This window comes from Stenella coeruleoalba (assembly GCF_951394435.1).
Source record: "Stenella coeruleoalba genome assembly, chromosome: 20".
NCBI lineage: Eukaryota > Metazoa > Chordata > Mammalia > Artiodactyla > Delphinidae > Stenella > Stenella coeruleoalba.
In genome coordinates this window covers 49,108,046-49,126,765 of record NC_137166.1, presented here as the reverse complement: position 1 = coordinate 49,126,765, position 18,720 = coordinate 49,108,046, and the positions used below count along the sequence as shown (strand labels likewise).

The window sequence follows — 18,720 nt, the reverse complement described above, 5'->3', positions numbered from 1 at the left end:
GTCTCTTTTGTTCACCCTGTGTCAGCAAAACTTAAAACAGAGCCTGACCCGTGGACGGTAAGCAATAACTATGTACTGAGTGAACGAGTGAGTGAGCAGGATTTGAACCCAAGCCTGCTGGTGGCCAAGCCCACACCCTGAACCCCGACATAGCCTGGTCCACTTGGGCTAGCCGTGAGGCTGTGGGGACCTGGGTCCTACCTGACCCCCATCATGCCCTGTGACCTCGGCCCCACCCCTCCAGCCCTCTGCAGAAGAGGTGTTTAGGGGCCCGACCGTGAGGGCCAGAGAGACCCTCCCCGGGGGAGTCACAGCCCCCGTGCCAGCCCCACCCAGCACCTTGAGGTTGTGCCCGTCGAAGGGCAGGGAGCCGCTGACGAGGGTGTACAGGATGACGCCGAGGCTCCAGATGTCCACCTCCGGCCCGTCGTACTTCTTGCCCTGGAACAGCTCCGGGGCGGCGTACGGGGGGCTCCCGCAGAACGTGTCCAGCTTCGAGCCCAGCGTGAACTCATTGCTGAAGCCGAAGTCGGCGATCTTGATGTTGGCCTCGGCGTCCAGCAAGAGGTTCTCAGCCTGCGAGGCAAGGAGAGGGCAGACGGTGGATGTGTGCGGCGCCAGAGCCAGCTGACCTGGTCTGACTGTGGCCCTGTCCCTGATTCTCTGTGTGACCTTGGGCAGTGACTTTACCTCTCTGGGCCTAGTTTCCTCATCCATAAGATGGGGATAAACATAGTCCCCACCTCACAGGGACGTTTGAGAATTAAGTGAATTATTCCGTGAAAAGTCCTCGAACGATTATTTCATGCCGAGTAAGTGCTATATAACGTTAGCTCTATTATCCCGTGTGGTCTGCAGAGCTGGAAGTCCTCAGGCAACCTCCTGTCCTTCGCAGAGCCTCAGTTCACCCAGCAGAAAAAAAATGAGGACGGATCGCTCAAGACTTGCAAAAATGAAAACAATCATTTTATATAATATTTATTGTGCGCCTACTGTGCGCCGGGCTTTTAGACTATCATTTTTAAGAGTGGCTACATACAGTGGGGTTAAAGTACAGATTCCGGAAGAATCCTAGCTTCAAATCCCAGCTCCACCACTCACTCACTGTGTGACTTTGGGTGGATTACCGGCTCTCTCTGTGCCTCAGTTTCCGATGTGTAAACCGAAGGGTCATCGTAGCACCTGCCTCACGGGCGGATGCAGGGTTAACTGGAAAGTGCTTACCACGTGGGACAGAGTCAGCACTCAGGAAATACTTTGTACCGTTATAAGGTTTTGTCTATTTTTGGCGGCACGTGTTTGTTATTTGCCACTTCATGGGGGAGGGAACTGAGGCTCAGGGAGGCCGCCTCAGGCCCACAGCATGAAAGTGGCAGAGCTGGAATCCGAAAGAGGCCTGCCATCTCCACAGCCCGAGCATGGAAGGAGCCTCCGGCATCCCGCCTCTTCCAGCTTGTTGTTGACTACAGACTGATGCATGAAGCCACCCTTCAGACTGCTGACCATGCCTCGCCCCTCCCAACCATTGCCCTTCCCTAGCCCAGCGTCTCTGGCTTCCTCCCGGTCTCCCTACTTCCTGGTGTATTTCAGTACCACCCTTCCCCACCTCTGGCCCAGCGAAGGGCTAGAACCCACACAGACACACACTTCAGAGGGATCTTCCCCAAACCTCAATCTACCGGCATCTCTGTCTTGCTCAGTGGTGACACTCCCCCTCGTGGCATTTGAGGCTCCGCAGTTCAGCCCCAACCTCACTTCTGGGCTGGTCCCCGTGGTTGGTCCCCCTGAAGACTGTATCCCCAAATCCCCTTTCAGCCACTTCCAGGATCTTCCACCAGGGAGCGTGCCTCTTCCAGGTTGTTCACCATGGATCCCCCCCCCCCATCCCGCCCCCACCGCCGCTGCAGGACAAACTCCCAAGCCTCCAAGGTACCTCCTCAGGGGGCTGTGTGGGGACATCAGGGCAGTACAGAGAGAGGGAGTGCTTCAAAACGTCTACAGCAATTTGACAGTGGAATTATATGATTTTTGAATCTATTAATAATCATCTTAAAAATCGGGCTTGTATTTTGCACATCTTTCTTTTCCTTTCATTTTTATTATACTTTACCAAAGTACCTGTCCACAGTGGACTGGGCATTGCAAATACTCAAACAAACCTGGTCCTTTGCTACAGAAACCTTGAGAAGCACTTCCTTAAGTACTTAGACCAGGGCCTGGGACACAGTAGATGCTCAAGAAATCACGGTGAAGACAACAGACAGCTTGATTCGCACCAGACAAACGTTTCCCTCGCTGGTCTAGGACGGGAAGTCCTGAGACAGGAGGTTCTCTCTGGGGGGGGCTGTGGAGCAGGGGCCCTGGGACAAGGAGCTGCCCCTGCTCAGCTCGGCCGGGCAGTGGGGGTAGGGCAGGGGGAGGCCCTGCTAAGTCCCTTCCCCGAGGGGCACTAGCCCTCCCAAAGGTCCTTCTCAAGTTCGAAGATGCCTGTGATTCTAAGACCCTGGAGGCTGTGTGACTCTGGGGCTCTAAGATCTCAATTCTTGGACGTTTCCTGAATATTCTGCAGTCTCCCGGAGGCTCGGGGAGTGACTAAGTCTTTATTGCATTCCAGTGACCTTGTCCGGGAGGCATGTAACAGTCTGAGGCTGTTCCGGGGACACTTTGTTTCTTTTCCCTTTGTTCACTCCTCCTGTCCCCATCCCCCACCTGCTCCCCCATCAGCTGGCCTTGTTTTTGCCACAAAAGCTTGGGAAAAAGTCAAGGGGCTCTGGATGCTGAGGGAGGAGCACGAAGACAAAAGGAAGGAGAACATGGTGGAGGGTACAGGGCACCCCAGGGGATGGGGGGGGCGGTGCTGGGGACAAGCAGGGGTCTGTGGGCTGAGCTGGGAGGCTCACCTTCAGGTCCCTGTGTACAATGTTTTTCTGGTGACAGTAGTGCACAGCCGATACAATCTGGACGGGAGGGGAGAGGAGAGGAGGGGAGGTCAGTTACTTATGGCTCCCAAACCCCTCGGCCTCCCTCAGAGACCCCAGGAACCCGCCCCTCAACTGAGCTCTGGACGCCGGGCCTCCCCAAGCACAGGCTGTGATGCTGGTGCCCCTCCCCACCCCCCAATTCGGCCACAGCAGGAAGTGATGTGGGACCTGCACAGACACACACCTCCACCCGGACACCCGGACATCCTGGTACCCAGACACCGGGACACCCTCCCAGCAAGGACATCAGCACCAAGACAACAGGACGGGCCCCTCCTGACGTTCACGCCAAGAAACACGCATGAGAACATCGCACAGCTACAGAGAGACACGTGGCCCAACATACCAGGGCTTAAGCCCCGCGCACCCAGTACAGCTGCGTCCAGCAGATGGACAGTCCCGGACCAACACCCTCGCTCAGATCTCCTCACCCACCAAACCCTCACACCTGAACGCCCTCTTACCCATCTGGGCACCCTCACTGCCACACACCTGACACCACACGCCCTCTTACCCACAAACTTAAGATACCCACACTTGGGCCCCCCTCACCCATACACCCCAGCTGCCACATGCACTTCTACCCACACAGCTACACACCTATACACCTGGGCACCTACACTCCCGCACTCACACCTCAGCACCCTGGCACCTGTGTGCCCTCCTAGGCACACTCTTATATACGGGGCACACCTTCATACCCACACATCTGACACTGGCACACCTTGCCCACCCACCTGGGTACTTGCATCCCTCCACCTAGGTATCCTCACACCTGGGCATCTGCACGCCCACAGCCACCCAGCTCTCCACCTTCACCCCCACCCTGCCTTAAGCCACGCCCCCAGGTCCTTGGACAGCCCAGACCCACACCCAGCAATCAGACCCTCGTCCCCAGGGACTGGGGCTCCCCTCCCAGCCCCACCCGCAGCTGTGACCCCAACCTGTCGGAACTTGGCTCGAGCTTCCTTCTCCTTCATGCGGCCGTGTGACACGAGGTAGTCAAACACTTCTCCTGCAGGGCAGAGGCCGAGCGGGGTCAGGGCGGGGCATGGGGGGCGCAGAGAGCAGGGCGGGGAGGGGAGGAGCCTCACCAGCACTTGCATATTCCATCACCAGGTACAGCGTCTTCTCTGTCTCGATCACCTCGAAGAGCTTCACTGCAATGGCCGGGGGATGGGGGCGGGGAGTTACAAGAGAAGAGACCCCTCACCCTCCATCAGCACTTCGTAACTGCACATGTGCTGAGCATAACACCCCTTACTCAAGAACATTCGATGGCTCCCTACTGATGGCAAGATTTTCCAAACTCCCTGGCCCCACGTTACCACCTTCTCCACTTCCTCACAAGATGTCAGCTCTATGAGGCCAGGGGTTTCTACCTGTTTTCTTTACCGCTGTGCCCCAGAGTCTGGCACATAAGCAGCCCACTCAGTAAGTATCCACTGAGTATATATAAACAAATGGATGAATAAACGCTACGGCCACATTCAGGCCAGGCTAAATCCTGTTTCTTTTGTAAAGACCCCACTTTCTCCACTCTGCCTAATCACAATGACAGTGACAACGGATGCTGCTGACGACAATAATCAGACCAGCTCCCACAGCTCAGCTCCGAACTAAGTGCTTTGCATGCATGACCTTACCCAATCCTCACAATGACCTTGAAGTAAGCCCTCTTATCACCCCCTCCCCCGCTCCAGAGGAGGAAACTGAGGCTCAGAGAGGTTGAGTGACTCACCCAAGGTCACACAGCCAGGGAGCAGGGATACTGCTACGAAAAAACAGGTCTTTCTAATTACTATAACGGCCAGTTCTCTCCTCCCCCAGCTCTCTTTTCCCAAGTGCCCTGGTTGGTATCCACCGAGCCCACTCCCTTCCCCTCCTCACCGATGTTGGGGTGGTTTAGGCCCTTCATGATACGGACTTCTCGGAACAGCTGGAAGAAAGGAAGAAAGAGAAAGATGAGGGTGGGCCGTTTCGAGGACCCTCTTCCCAACCTTGCCCCTGCCCTGCTCCCTCTCCCTGGGCCTCACCTTCTGCAGGCTGCTGGGGTTCAGCTGGGTTTTATCGATGATCTTGATGGCGACCTAGAGACGGAAGGAAGGGGGGAAAGGTCTAGGTACCACAGGCCCTCGAGCTGGGAAAGGTTCCCCCAACCCAGATCACCCTAGGATATCCTTCCTTTGTCCCTTTTCAGAGACAGCTCTCAACCTGGGCCATTCTTAGTGGAGGTGGGCTCTGAGCCTCATGACCTTTGCACATGCTGTTCTTACCATGTCCAGTGCTACCCTTACTTCTGCAGGGAAATACATCCCCTATACCACCATGGGGCCTGGGTGGGGTGGCCCCAAGGGCCTGTGTGAGTGAGTGTGAGGGTGACTGAGACCTTGAGGGGGCCTCTCTGGGAGGGCATCTCAGACCATTCACCCATCAGTATCTTTGTTTTGAAGGCACAAACTGTGGAACAAGAAATAATAACCAGACCTCACATCTACTGAGCAGTCCCATGGGCCAGGCCCTGGTCTATGCGTTTACAAATGAGAGCTCTCTTAATCCTCACAACCACCCTATGAGATGATCCTCATTTTACAAACGGGGAGACCGAGACACAGAGCTGTTCAGTCACTTGGCCAAGGTTACTCGGCTGGTAAGTTTGTGGGCTGGGACTTGAACTTATGCAGCCTGACAGCCAACCTCTTAAACACTTAACATCTATAGAAAGCTTTGAAAGAGCTTTGAGGTAGTCATCATGGGTGAAAAATCAGAACGTTACTGAACCCTCTTTGTACTTATCCTGAAGTTTAGTTAAGTTTTTATTTGAATTTCACACTGGGGTACAGCCCTTCAAGAGCCGTAATCCAGCTTAGGTCTTTAGTCTTCCCAAAGGGTTTTGGGGTCACCCCCCCAATCACCCCAGATCCACTGGATTACAGAACTCTTCCCTCAGGAGGCTCTGTTCCTTTAGAAAACCCTGGAATCACGTTCAAGACCACATGAGAGGAACAATGTGCTCTTTGTGGGGGAAGAGGGTCCCTCAGCTTTCTTCGTACTTTCACAAATGAGTTTTTAATCTTGTCGAGCACTTTTTATGCTAGTATTGAGATGATCATATCGTTTCTGCCCTTGAACCTGTGAATGTGGCGAAGTACACGAATAAACTGTCAATTTGAAAAGAACTGTGCATTCCTCGGATAAACCCAGCTTTGTCACCGCACAGCTTTCTTTAATTGATCTGTCAGATTCTTTTTGCTAATATTTTGTTCAAGATTTTTGTACCTATATTCACATGTAAGACGGGCCCACAATTTTATGCCTTATCGGGTTTTGTTGTCACCGAAGAGCACATAAAATGGGTCTGGCAGTGGAACCTCTTTCTTTAGTCTCTGGAGATATTAGCATAAAAATGAAACGTTTGGTACAATTTGCCCATAAAACCACTGGGGCCTGGTGACTTTTGTATGTATGGCACAGACAGCGTGAGGGCAGGATGAATTGCTCCAGTTACTTTCTCTAAAATTGAAAGAGGTGCAGAGGGGTCATAAACCCACCCACCGTCTTTTTTTTCCCATTAAGTGTGAGTTAGATGCGTCCTCTCCCTTTCTGCAATAATGTTGCCATGCTCAGTACATATACCCATCCTGGAAGGCGAAGTGGGGAGAGTGAGACTGTGTAGACATGAATAAACCTCTTGTGTTCTCAATCCAGATCCCTGGAAGGTTCGGTGGGACCAAAATCCACCATTAAAACAGGGAGGTGGCCCAGGTTTAGATACAAAAGCCATATGACTTCTTAGAAACACTACACATGGCTTGCCTGTGATCTGAGACAGCCCAACAATTTCAGGCATGCCTGAAATTGGCTCCCTTTTCCTACTTGAGTTGTTCTGGGAGAATGTGAGATGTTCTATTGTGAGAGTGAGAGATTTACATGTAGTCACAAAGCAAAGTGAGGGCCAAGCCCGACCTCTCCCTACCTCCCACCAAGGGCCAGGGCTGCAGGATTCTGCCCCGAGCCCTGCCCTCTCCCCTCACTCACCTCCCGGCCGGTAAGGATGTGCCGGGCCAGCTTGACTTTGGCAAAGTTGCCCTTCCCAATGGTCCTCAGCAGGCGGTAGTTGCCTACATGGGGCTGCTCTTCGGGACAGGAGGCGATGGAGTTCCGGCAGCGGGCACCCAGGGAGCGGCTGGACCAGGACGGTCCCTTGTCCGAGGAGCGGCCAATGCCCAGGGTGCCATGCTGGGCGGGGGAGACGGAGCATGAGAGGTGGGCAGCGCCCATCCAATCCACCTGTGTGCTGGGGCGGTTAACTCCAGCCATGGCCACTGGTCCCCTCGTGGCGCTTTTCAAACCCACGCCAGAGAGAAGGTCCCCCATATTTCTCTGTGAAAAGACACCTCCAAGAACAAATATGCTGGGGCTCCCCCAACTCTGCAGCACCTGGGACCCCAGGTATCAGGTCTCTTCTTCACCCCTCCCTGCAATCAGTCTACCCACTCCCCCAACTTCCTTTTCTAATTACTAGAACCTCCATCAGCTCCAAGATACTGTATTCTAACGCTGCAGCCCTCAACCCCAATCAACGCCAACTCAGTCTGGACTCAACCCTCTAGCCCAACCCTCACTGCTCCCAACATTCCATTTTATCCATCACTGTCCCCATCTAGCCCCCAATTCTATGGCAAGCCCTATTTCAACACCTGACTTCCAGTTAACTGCCTGCAATGCTTTCTTTCGATCCTTATTGCCCCAAATTCTACTCCAAACACTGTAACCAACCGTCTTTCATTTCGCCCTGACACTGTAGCCCCGCATTGTTAACCTTCCTTCTGTGGGAAACTTTGTTGCTTCCTCGCTGGGGTGGGCGTGGGGCGGCACCGCCCTGCTGCTCCATCGCCGCCCTCACCCGCTGACTCCCACGCTACATACGCCACGATCTGTCCCCGACGTGGCGTTCCTGCCATCCCGTCCCTCCTGGGCCTCTCTCCCCCGCAGGTCACCTGCCTGCTCCTGGCTCTCCTGTCCTGATTGTGAGCCCCAGGGACTGTGCCTCCCTTTTAGCGCTGGGGCCCAAGGTGTGTGTGACAGAGGCCCTGGCCAAGACGGCTCTGCTCAGACCCTGGGCTGTCCCTGCGCCCTTCCCAAGGCTGGGGGTGGGACACAGGAGGACACAGGGAGCTGAGGAAGACAGAGGCCAGGTAGGCAACGAAGAGGAGGACCCGGGCTGCTCCTTGCAGGGATCTGCCGGGCCACTTAACAGTGATGAGGCTCACCATTTAATGAGCACTGGCCATTAAGGCACCATCATTCCCATTTTATAGGTAGGGAAACTGAGGCTCAGAGATGGGACCTGAACCCAGACAGTTTACCCCAGAGTCGACGTCTTCACCGCTGCCGTGCCACACTGTCTCACACTCCTGTCGTTTTTGTTAAGTAGGCTTTACTATTGGCCAAATCCTGGGCATGAAAGCCCTCATCTGCATTTAATTCCTACAGTAGCCCAATGAGGGCTGCACCTGTATCCCCACACTCCAGAGGTGAAACTGAGGCTTGCAGCGAGACGGTGCCTTGTCAAGGTCACACAGTTCATTCCTAAGAAGCAGAAAGGTAATGCTCCCCGCAAGGGGCAGAAAGCCAGCCGCCACTGCTGGAGCCCTAACCACATGCCTGCTGCTACCACGCCTTCACCTGACTTCCACGGTGGGTGCAGTTATGACCCGCACGCTCCACATGGGGACCCTAAGGCCGAGGGCAGGGTTAAGTACCTTGCCCAAGGTCGCAGAACAGGAGGAGCAGAGTACCTAGGATTCAAACCCAGGTCTGCGGACTCCTGAGCCCCCAGCTCTTTCCCACATCCCCCACCGGGCTGCTCACACCCCCAGGCCTCCTTCCCGGGGAGGGCAGGAAGGGAGTTGGAGATCCCAGCAGATAAGACCTCTGATTCTCACCCAGATAAGGGCTTGGAGAAGAATCCCCAGCAGGTGGTACGAGGGGAGCCAGCTGGGGCTGGGCTGGCACCCCACTGAAGGCAGCGCGGCTGAGGGACCCCTGCAAGGGGCAGCTGGGGCAGTGGGTGACAAGGCCCTCAGGGGCCGGGGGCGGGAGCTAAAATTGGCCGGCACCACCAGCTGGCCTGGCTCCCTCCCGCCGGCTGGTGCCCCAACACCGGGTCTGTTGCTAGGGAACCTCCAAAGAGGCTGGGCGGTGGGGGGCCTGGAACCTGGGGTGGGGGAGCATGACCCCACATGGCTGTCATCATGGTAACCAGGTGGCAGAGGAGGGGGCTATGACCTCAGATTCCAGACGGAGAGAGGTGACCCTCTGCCAGGACTGACAAGCAGGTCTTACAGACTGGAGCTGGGAGGAGAGGGGAGAATTAGCCTTCCCGAAGTCCCCATGATGCACAAATCTGAACAATAAGAGGAGGAGGAAGTGCTCCTACAAGCCCTGTTTTACGGATGAGGAAACTGAGGCTCAGAGAGGTGAGGTAACCTGCCTGAGGTCACACAGCTAGGGACGGACAGAAACTAGATTTGAACTTACACTTCTCTGAAAAATCAAAGTCATAACAACAACAATAATAATAATAGCAGCTACAATAGGCCTGGCCCTGTACGTCTCGCTCACATAATCTTTTTGGCTCCTTATAACATCCCTAACAGGGAGGTGCTACCATCAACCCCATTTAGAGGTGAAGAAACTGAGGCTCCGAGCAGGGAGTGGGTCTGCAAGCTCCCATAACAACCAATGACAGCCCTGGGTTGAGGATCATATCCACACTCACAACAGCAGCGGACATGTGTGGAGTGCATCCTACGGGTCGGGCTTTGCCCCTATCATCTCGACTAACCCTCTGAGGGACTCAAGCCATCACCCCATTTTGCGGGGCAGGAGGCAGGCTCAGAAGGCGAGAGCCAGTTGCCTGAGGTCACAGTGCAAAGTGGCTGGCAGAAGCAACACAGGAACCCAGGCCTGTGGGCTCCTTGTCACTTTCTGGAGTGACGGGGCTGGGGTGGGGGAGAGGTGGGTTTCTCATCGAAGACTCCAAATCAGAGTCTGGCCTGCAGCATGACGGGTCGTGACGGCAGTGGTGGTGGTGATGGGGGATCTCTAGGAGGCAGGGTCCTACCAGAGGAAGGGACAGAGACAAATCTCTGGTGGGGATCTGGGGTGAGGGTGGCTGAGGACTGGCAGGGACCTGGCAGAGGCCTGGAAAGGGACGAAGACTCCAGCTGGGGAGGAGTCTGGCATTGGTTGGTGGGAGGGTCTTTTGAAGCAGTGAGAGTAACCAGAAATCAGGGAAATCGGCGGCAGGGTGGGGGTCGTCTCTCTGGGATTGTTCCTGGCTGTGGTGTAGGAACAGGGGGGTCTGGGAATAGTGGGAAGGGTCCAAGCCATGGGACAATGGAAGTCAGGAGACAAGGATACCTGAGCCAGGGGCCTGGGTCTTGAGGAAACTCCTAGAAGTCTAAGAAAGGGGTTTCTAGGAGCACTCGGAACCAGAGAGAAGTCCAGGGGCCTGAAATCCTGAGGAAGGGGCTTCCCGGGCAAGGGGCAGATCCAAGGAGTAAATGAGCCTTGTGGGGGTCAAGAGGCCGAGGAACTTGGGGAGAAAGCTCCCAGCGGACAGACCCCAAGAGAAGAGGGCTTAGAGCCAGGGCAAGACCAGAGGCTGCAAGTCCAGGAGTTTTCTGGAAGAAGGATCTGGGGCCAGGCCTTGTGAGCTGAGGAAGGACTCTGAAGCTGGGGAGGGGGTTTCCCTGGGAGGCCAGACCCCTGGCAAGGAAGGGGTAGGCCCTGGGGCAGCGGAAGGGATGGGGGCCTGGAGATCTAAGGGATGAGGTAGTATCCTGTGAGGAGGGGCCTGGCCTAGGAGTGGGGTCAAGGGGTTGGGGGCTTGGGGAGGGGGCTTGCCTGAAGTGGAGAAGTTGATACAGGGAGGATGAGGCCTGGAGTCAGACTGGTTCAGGGCCTAGAAATCCGAGACTGAGCTGGGGGCCTGGAAGTTGGAGGCCAAGGCTTCCTGGGAGAGGAAGAGACCAGAGAGGGTCTGGAGGGATCTGGGGAGACTGGAGATGCTGGGAATCCAGGGACAGGGCTGCTTGGAAGATGGGGACCAGGCCTGGAAGTGGAGAGACCTTGAACAAGGTAGAAAGGACCCTCGGCCCAGGAAAGGTGGAACCGGCTTCCTGTGAGGGGGTGCCCACAGGAGCCGGGAGGATCCCGGAGGGCCGGAAAGCTGGGAATGAGAGGACGGGGGATCCTGGGGAGCCCGGCACCCAGATCCAGACGGGGAAGGCCAGAGGCAGAGGCAGGACTGGGCCAGGCCTTCCTGGGAGAGGGCCGGGCTGGGCCTTAGGGTCAAGAGCCCGGCAAATCCGGGAGGGGGCCAGTTGTCGGATGCGGGAGGCCTGGAGGGGAAGGGGCTTAAGAACCCGCTGGAGAAGGGAGGGGCTCCTGCAAGGCAGGGGAGGGGGCTTCCTGGAGGGAAGAGACCCGAGCGGAAGCGGTCTGCAGAGGGACAAGACAGGGGTCCCGCGAGAGGGGCGCCCCCAGGGGTCGGGCTGGGCTGAGGAGTGGGGGAGGGTCGAGAGGCCTGGAAGTCCGGGCGGGGGTCGGTGGGTGGCGAGCCAGGCCGGGCCGGGGAAATGAGGGTAGGGGCTCGCGCGGCGAGGGACACAGCAGGGCGAGGGGTCCGGCGGCCGGACCCAGCCGGGGCTCCCCAAGGGGCCGGGCCCCACTCACCGTGTCCGAGTTCCGATCGTTGCCCGGGGCCAGAGCCGTCCGCGAAGACATTTTCTCCGGGTCTCGGGGGACTGAGCGGCCGGGTCGGTGGGGGGGGGCGGGGGTCCCGGGGTCCCCTCTCTTCCCCTCCCCCCCCGCCGGCCTGGGGACGCGAGCTCAAAAGCTGGGCGCCGTGGACACCCGGGTTCGCGCCGTGGGAGAGGGGGCAGGGCGGGGCAGGGAAGGGGATGCCGAGGGTCCTAGTGGCCCCGCACAGCGGGGGCCCGGGGCGCCATGGGGGCGGCGGGCAGGCGGGCGGGCGGGGGCCGGGGAGGGGGCGCGGAGCCGGCCCGGGCGGCGGCGGAGGGAGGCGGTGGAGGGGCCGGGGAGGAAGGGACGTCAGGGGGAGGGGCGGGCAGGGCGGGGCCGTCAAGACCCCGCCCCCTGCTGCCGGCACTTAAAGGCGCAGGCCGGGGCCGGCCGGGGGCTCTGAGGGCAGAGGCAGGTCTGGGCGCGTTGAGGGGGAGCGTGTTCTCACCAGAGTAGAGACTCACCGGAAGAGAAGAGAGAGAAACGCCAAGGCACAGCGCCAGCGACGCAGAGAAAGATACTGAGAGGCGCAGAGATAGAGAAGCTCAAAAAGAGAGAGACAAAGAGACACAGAGATAGACAGAGGTGGGGAGAAACAGAGACACAAAGAGGTGAAAAGACAGCCAAAGGACGGAGAGACCAAAAGACAGAGAAAGGCAGAAAGAGGGAGAAACGCAGAAAGAGAGACACATACAAAGAGACAGAGTGAGAGAAACAGAGACACAGAGAGCGACAGGGACTGACAGACCCACGCACGGAGACAGAGGGAGAGACAGAGATGCAGAGACCCGTGAAGAGAATGGAGACAGGACTGACAGAGAAGCCCTCAGAGGCAAGAACCACGCAGGCAGCGCTGTCCACATTCTCCCTCCCAGCCCCCCTCTCCCCAGTCCAGGAAGCTCTGGGGACCGAGGGCTAAGGATGCTGGGGGGATGGTGTATGGGCGGAGCCACTGAGGAAGGGTGACCTACCTATCTAGCAATGCTGCCTCCCACCTCCCAGAAAACTCCAGACCCCAAGGTTGTAGGCTGCAGTCTCGTCTCTTCTGCACCCCAGCTGGGGTCCCAGGTCTCACTCTGTCCAGCTCTGTGACTCAGGGCAGGCTGCAGTCTCGTCTCTTCTGCGCCCCAGCTGGGGTCCCTGGTCTCACTCTGTCCAGCTCTGTGACTCAGGGCAGGTTGCAGTCTCGTCTCTTCTGCGCCCCAGCTGGGGTCCCAGGTCTCATTCTGGGCCTCAGTTTCACAGTCTATAAAGTGAGGGGGAGGATGTGCATGTTGCTTTCGTAGCGGGGCTGAAGTAGGTGCAAAGGAACTCAGTGCAGGTATTCTCCTGATGGGCAAACTGAGACCAGAGAGGTCAAGGGCGTTGCTGACATCACACAGTGCCCTGGGAACCACGCATTCCCTCTAGATCAGGGTGGGATGAAAGAAAGAGGGGCATTGTCCTGGCCTGGGAATCACACAGCCCTTGCATGGGACCTATGCCCTGCCCCTGTCTGTTTGAACATCTTCCTGAGCCTCAGTTTCCCCTTCTAAAAAATGGGTGTGACAGTAACAGCAGTGTGCTGGAGCCAGCTCAAGCAAGCTGAGTTTTGAAGTCTCCGAGATTTTGGAACTGGTTTTTAAACAACCATTATTAAAAATTAAAGTATGCAAACATACAATTAAATAAATTATATTTTAAAAAAAGATAATAAATACTCATCACGTCCTCATTATTTTACTTTTTACTCCTATGTGTGATCCTGAGGTTATTTACATCTATTGTATTCACATAGTGAAACTGCTATGTAAGGGGTGACTGCACATCTCTTCCTCCCGAAACGCTTTCAGTGATGTCACCCTGGTAGCTTGAAATTAGCCATGGTGGAATATTTACACCATGGAAATTGGCAAGTGCTACAAAGCAAGGCTTTCCACGCTCATTCCCCAGAGAGCTGGTTGTTACACATTTACCAGTATATCACTGGTTGATACTATCAGCTACATCGACTCAAGAGGCTTCCTCTGTCCAGGCTCTGAGCACTTTATCCTTTCTGCCACACCATGAGATTGGACCATCCTTACCACCCCCACTTCCAGAGGAAAAACAGCATGCTGAAGGTCACACAGCTGGTGAGCAGCAGGGCTGAGATTTGAACACAAGTTTCGCCAAAGTCCAGAACTTGGGCTCTTAACCACTACGGTCCCCTATCCCTGGATGGTAATAGCAGCAAAGTCTGTCTGCAACAAATTAATGAGACTATGTAAGTAAAGTGCTTCACGTGGGAACAGATTAGAATTTCTTAAATGGGTGATGTTATTATTCAGCAAATGGAGCCCGAGGAGTCTCAGGGAGGGTGGAAGGCAGAGAGGGAGGAGTTCAGGATATTATTCTAGAAGCTCTGGGATCTCAAGGGTTCTGCGGGATGAGGGGTAGGGTCTTGGGGATAGGGGTCTGAATCAGCCCAATCCCATCCCAGCTCTAGCGCTGAGAGCTGCAGTTCTCCGACACACCACACGGGGGCAGAAGATCACCTTCCTATACACGTTTGCCCACCACACTGCGGGATGTACACTGGCTCCCCAGTTCCCAGTATCATCCCCACCCTATTTCCCAGATAGGGAGACTGAGGCTTAAAGAGGGGAGGCTATGACATGGATGAGCCTTAAAAAATCATGCTTAACAAAAGAAGCATACAAAAGACCACTTATTGTATGATTCCGTTTATAGGGAAATCCTTAGTGACAGAAAGTAGATTCAGGGCTGCCAAGGACTGCTAATGGGTTACAAGGATTTCTTTTTGGTGACCGTGTTCTGGAATTAGATACTGGTGATGGTTGTCACAACCTTGTGAATGTACTAAAAACCACTGACTTACACACTTTAATTCTCAGGGTGAATTCTATGGCATGTGAATTCTATCTCACTAAAAAAATTAAGTTAAAAAAAGAGGGAGAGATCCAACAGTGGCCACGGCCCATAACAGGCCACTTTGGTTCCAGCTCGGGCCGCCTTCCGATTACCACAGGTCCACACTGATTTGGGGAGGACATAAACTGTTTCTCCCCGTCCCCTCTAGGCCAGCAAACCAGCCCCTTTCCCAGGGCCCATTGCCTGGCAAATCCAATCCTTGAACTGAAGCCTTCAGACCTTGGAATCTTAACCCCTGATCCACTTATCCCAACCTAATGTCTACAGAGCCCTCGCTGGGGCTGGGGGAAAGCAGTAATCCCTGAGCCCAGCCCCTGACCCCAATGTCAACCCTACCTCATCCCAACCCCAGTTTTGCTGAGGCAAGTGATCATTCTCTCAGGCCAAACACCTGGGATGCTATGCCTGAGCCCCCAAAGGGCCACCTAAACCTAAAACCCAGCCTTAAAAGTCACCCTAACCCTGCATCTCACCCCATCCAACCTGCAACCCATTCCCAGTCCCAACAGACCTGCCATCTCTATCCCCAACTTCCAATCCTTAGCTCTGATCTATCCCCATTGGTGCAATCAGTTCACAGATCTTTACTGAGCACCTACTACGTGCCAGGCACGCATCTAGGGATAGCACATGAACAAGGTAAGCAAAATCTGCTTTGAATTTATATTCCATTGGGACAGTTAGAAAATCTACCAGGGAGACAGAGGGATTTGATCATTTCAGATTATAGAAGGTGCTATAAAGGAACTCGCAAATCAGAGCAATGTCCCCTGGGGAGAGAGAGTACAGGGCTGGCAGAAGTACTTTTGCTGGTCAGGGAATGTCTACTTTGAAGAAAGGGTTCTGGAGCTGAGACCTGGATGATAACAGGGGTGGGGGTGGGGGGTGTATGGAGACCTGGCGACGGGGTCTTTTAGGCAGAGAGAACCACAATTCCAAAGTCATGGAGACCTGGCGACGGGGGCTTTTAGACAGAGAGAACCACAACTCCAAAGTCATGCCCAGGGTCACCCCCTTAGGGCTCCAATCCCAGCCCTTGGGCCCAGCAGAACCTTCCTTCATGTCTTTACCCCAGAGCAGGGAACACAAGAGAGAGCCTCGGGCTCACATCCAGCATGGGGTGTCTCCGGGGGTACCCAGGATGGTGTTGTCACCTTGGGAGGTGTGAAGAGCAGGCGGGGGGGTGGGGTGGGGTGCCAGTTCCGGCCTGGGGGTGGGGGCTGAGGGTGGGAACCTGACTGCGGCCTTGTCCTTCTTCCCAGCCCAACCACAGCCTGGCCGAATAGGGCAGACAGATAACAAGTCCTTCCCGCCCCTGGCCCCAGAGAGGGAGGGGTTTCCTGACAGGAAATTGACCTCCTCTAACCCCCCCCCTCCTCAGATCCAAGCTCTCAGCAGTCCTGGCTAAAGCAGTCTCAGGACAGGACAGCAGCACGGACAGAGGGACACTGACAAGGAGGTGAGTCTGTGGGAGGAGGGGGCAGGATTCACACGCCCCTGGGGCGCTCTGAATTGGGGGCTGGACCAGAATTTGGGAGAACGTGTGCCCTGAAGCCAGGAGAGGCTGGGGGCAAAGAGAAACTCTAGGACCTGACCTCGAGAGGGTGCCAACCAGCAAGAGGGTGGCGGGAGGAGATGGGGGAGCAGGGGAGGGTGCAGGGAAGACTTTGGGGACTCTGACGATCTAGGTTGCCAGGGAGTCACGGAGAGCTTGGAACCGCCAAGGGAGAGGAGAGACAAGATGTCATTGGGTCGGAAGCTCTGAGTTCAGGTGGGAAGGCTGAGGCCAGAGAGGGATGAGGTGGGGTCTTGGAGATGGAGCTGGAACAAGGGTTGGGATGCAGATGGGATGAGGTTGGGAATGAAGGTGTGGATGAGCCTGAAACAGGCTGGGCTGGTGACAGAATTGTTTGGCGGCAAGGTCTGGATTGCGGCTGTACTGGACACAATTTGTAAGGGCAGTTGCCCGATACAGACACAGGCCTGGAGGTGATGACTTCTGCAAACAGGTCGGCTGGCCGGCAGAGGGTTTGGGACTTTGGGGAAAGGTTGGCAGTGAGGAAGAGAAGGAGGAGCCCAGAGAGGGAAGCTCTGGTGGCCAAGACATCCTGCAGCAGCTGGGAGGCTGAGGGCTTGAGGGATGCCTCGGAAGTGAGTCAGGGGCCGGGCACTGGGAGGCAGACGAGGGGGCTGGAGGGGGCAGGATGTCAGTTTGCAGAGGTGGGTGTTGGAGCCAGGAAGGGGAAAGACGTCGGGGCCAGTTTTGGGAAAATGTTGCAGCCAGGTCTGAGGATGTTGGAAATGGTTTGAGGGGGATCCAGTTGAGGGGTGGATATGGGAGCCAGCGTGGGAATGTCAAATCTAGCATGGGTGAAAAAAATCCAGTTTGGGTAATGTTGACTTCAACTGGAGGGAAATTGGAGGCCCTTGTTTTGAGGGGGAGGTGGATTGTTTTTGGGGGGGATGATGGAGCCATTCTGGGGATTAGGCATGTGGAGGCCAGTTTGGAAGATGAAAGACGGAGAAATCAGCGTGTGAATAGTGTGTGTATGGGGAGGGGGGCTGGTATCGATTGCCCACAGCCATGGGGGTTCCAGGCAAGGGTTGCCATGGTGACTGCCTCCCTGGGGGATCGGGGACCATGGAGACTGGAGAGAGGCTGGGACAGTGTTTCTAGAAACAGGAGGCTTGAGAAACAATGGCTAAGGTGTCGAGGGTGAGGTCGGGGAGGAAAGAAGGGGCGTCCCCACCAGGAAAGGAGATGCTCTTGCACATGGCTCAGCCAGCTCAGGGCCCCGGCAGCAGCAGCCTTCCTCCCAGGCCCCCCGTGCACTCCTACACCCACTGCCCCATCTGGACCCTGTCCCTAACCTGCTCAGAACCTATCCCGGTTCAAAACAACCTATGTGTCCAGCCATGGGAGGACGTGCGAACACCCTTAACACGGATCGGTCAGTCATACGGTGGAATAGTGTGCAGCACTTGACTAGTGCCACAGAGACAGGAAAACCTCACATGTAAAATGTGAGGGAAAAAAAGCAAGATGCAGGGGCTTCCCCGGTGGCGCAGTGGTTGAGAGTCCGCCTGCCGATGCAGGGGACGCGGGTTCGTGACCCGGTCCGGGAAGATCCCACATGCCGCGGAGCGGTTGCGCGTGAGCCATGGCCGCTGGGCCTGCGCGTCCGGAGCCTGTGCTCCGCAACGGGAGAGGCCACGGCAGTGAGAGGCCCGCGTACCGCAAAAAAAAAAAAAAAAAAAAAAAAAAAAAGCAAGAGGCAGGGGATACATGTAGTATGACAGTATTTATGGAGAGTTCGAAACCACGTAAAACAATGCATTATTTCTGGATACCAGTCTGGGTAGGGAGGCACAGGGTCAAAGTCCGCTTGGACAGCTTTCCTTGGGAGAGGGCTAGAGTGGGTGGGATCAGGGAGGGGCTTGGGGGGCTTCCGTGCATTTGCAATGCTTGACTCTTAGTTCCCAGACCAGGGATTGAACCCGCACCCTTGGCAGTGAAAGTGCAGAGTCCTAACTACTGGACCGCCAGGGAATTCCTGCAATGCTTGATTCTTAAAAGAAAAACAAATGAACCCAAAAGAGAAAATGCTTGCATTGGATGCAGCTAATAGGATCGTAAGCACAGGGGTGTTTATTAAATTTATTTTCTATACTTTTCTGAACATTTGGAACCTTTCATCATTCTCAAAAGCGCCCTTCTGTGGCTCCCAGCGCCCTCAGAAGAAAGTCCAAGCCCCTCCTTAACGGTTTTCAAGGCCCTGCGCGGCCTGCTCCTTGCTGAGCTCTCCGTTTTGACTTATCATTCCTCCTCTCCCACAAGGAATGAAGTCCTTGTCTCCTTCCTGTTTAGCACCCACTCATTCCCAGAGTGCCTGCCCTGGGAGCTGGGGACACAGACAGCCCCGCCCCTGTCCTCTTGGGGCTCACAGCCCCGTGGGGGACACAGACCCATCCCCAGACAGTGATGACCCAGAGTGGGAGTTTCAAGGGGGGT

At 55.7% G+C, this 18,720-nt stretch overlaps 1 protein-coding gene across 4 annotated transcripts in view; it reads right to left on the bottom strand.

The window, feature by feature from the left end:
• The window catches only part of MARK4 (microtubule affinity regulating kinase 4), a 29,779-nt gene extending 17,758 nt beyond the window's left edge, over positions 1-12,021 (bottom strand). For 2 of the 4 annotated variants that reach the window (XM_079907990.1, XM_079907992.1), the window contains exons 1-8: positions 11,727-12,021; positions 7,020-7,220; positions 5,018-5,071; positions 4,872-4,920; positions 4,076-4,141; positions 3,926-3,996; positions 2,901-2,957; positions 340-576 (exon numbers count right to left, since the gene is read on the bottom strand). In XM_079907990.1, coding sequence (XP_079764116.1) covers positions 340-576; positions 2,901-2,957; positions 3,926-3,996; positions 4,076-4,141; positions 4,872-4,920; positions 5,018-5,071; positions 7,020-7,220; positions 11,727-11,777 — 786 coding nt within the window. In that variant the 5' untranslated portion in view covers positions 11,778-12,021. The other 2 variants (XM_079907991.1, XM_079907989.1) reach the window with 2 other exon arrangements.
• Positions 12,022-18,720: the final 6,699 nt, after the last annotated feature.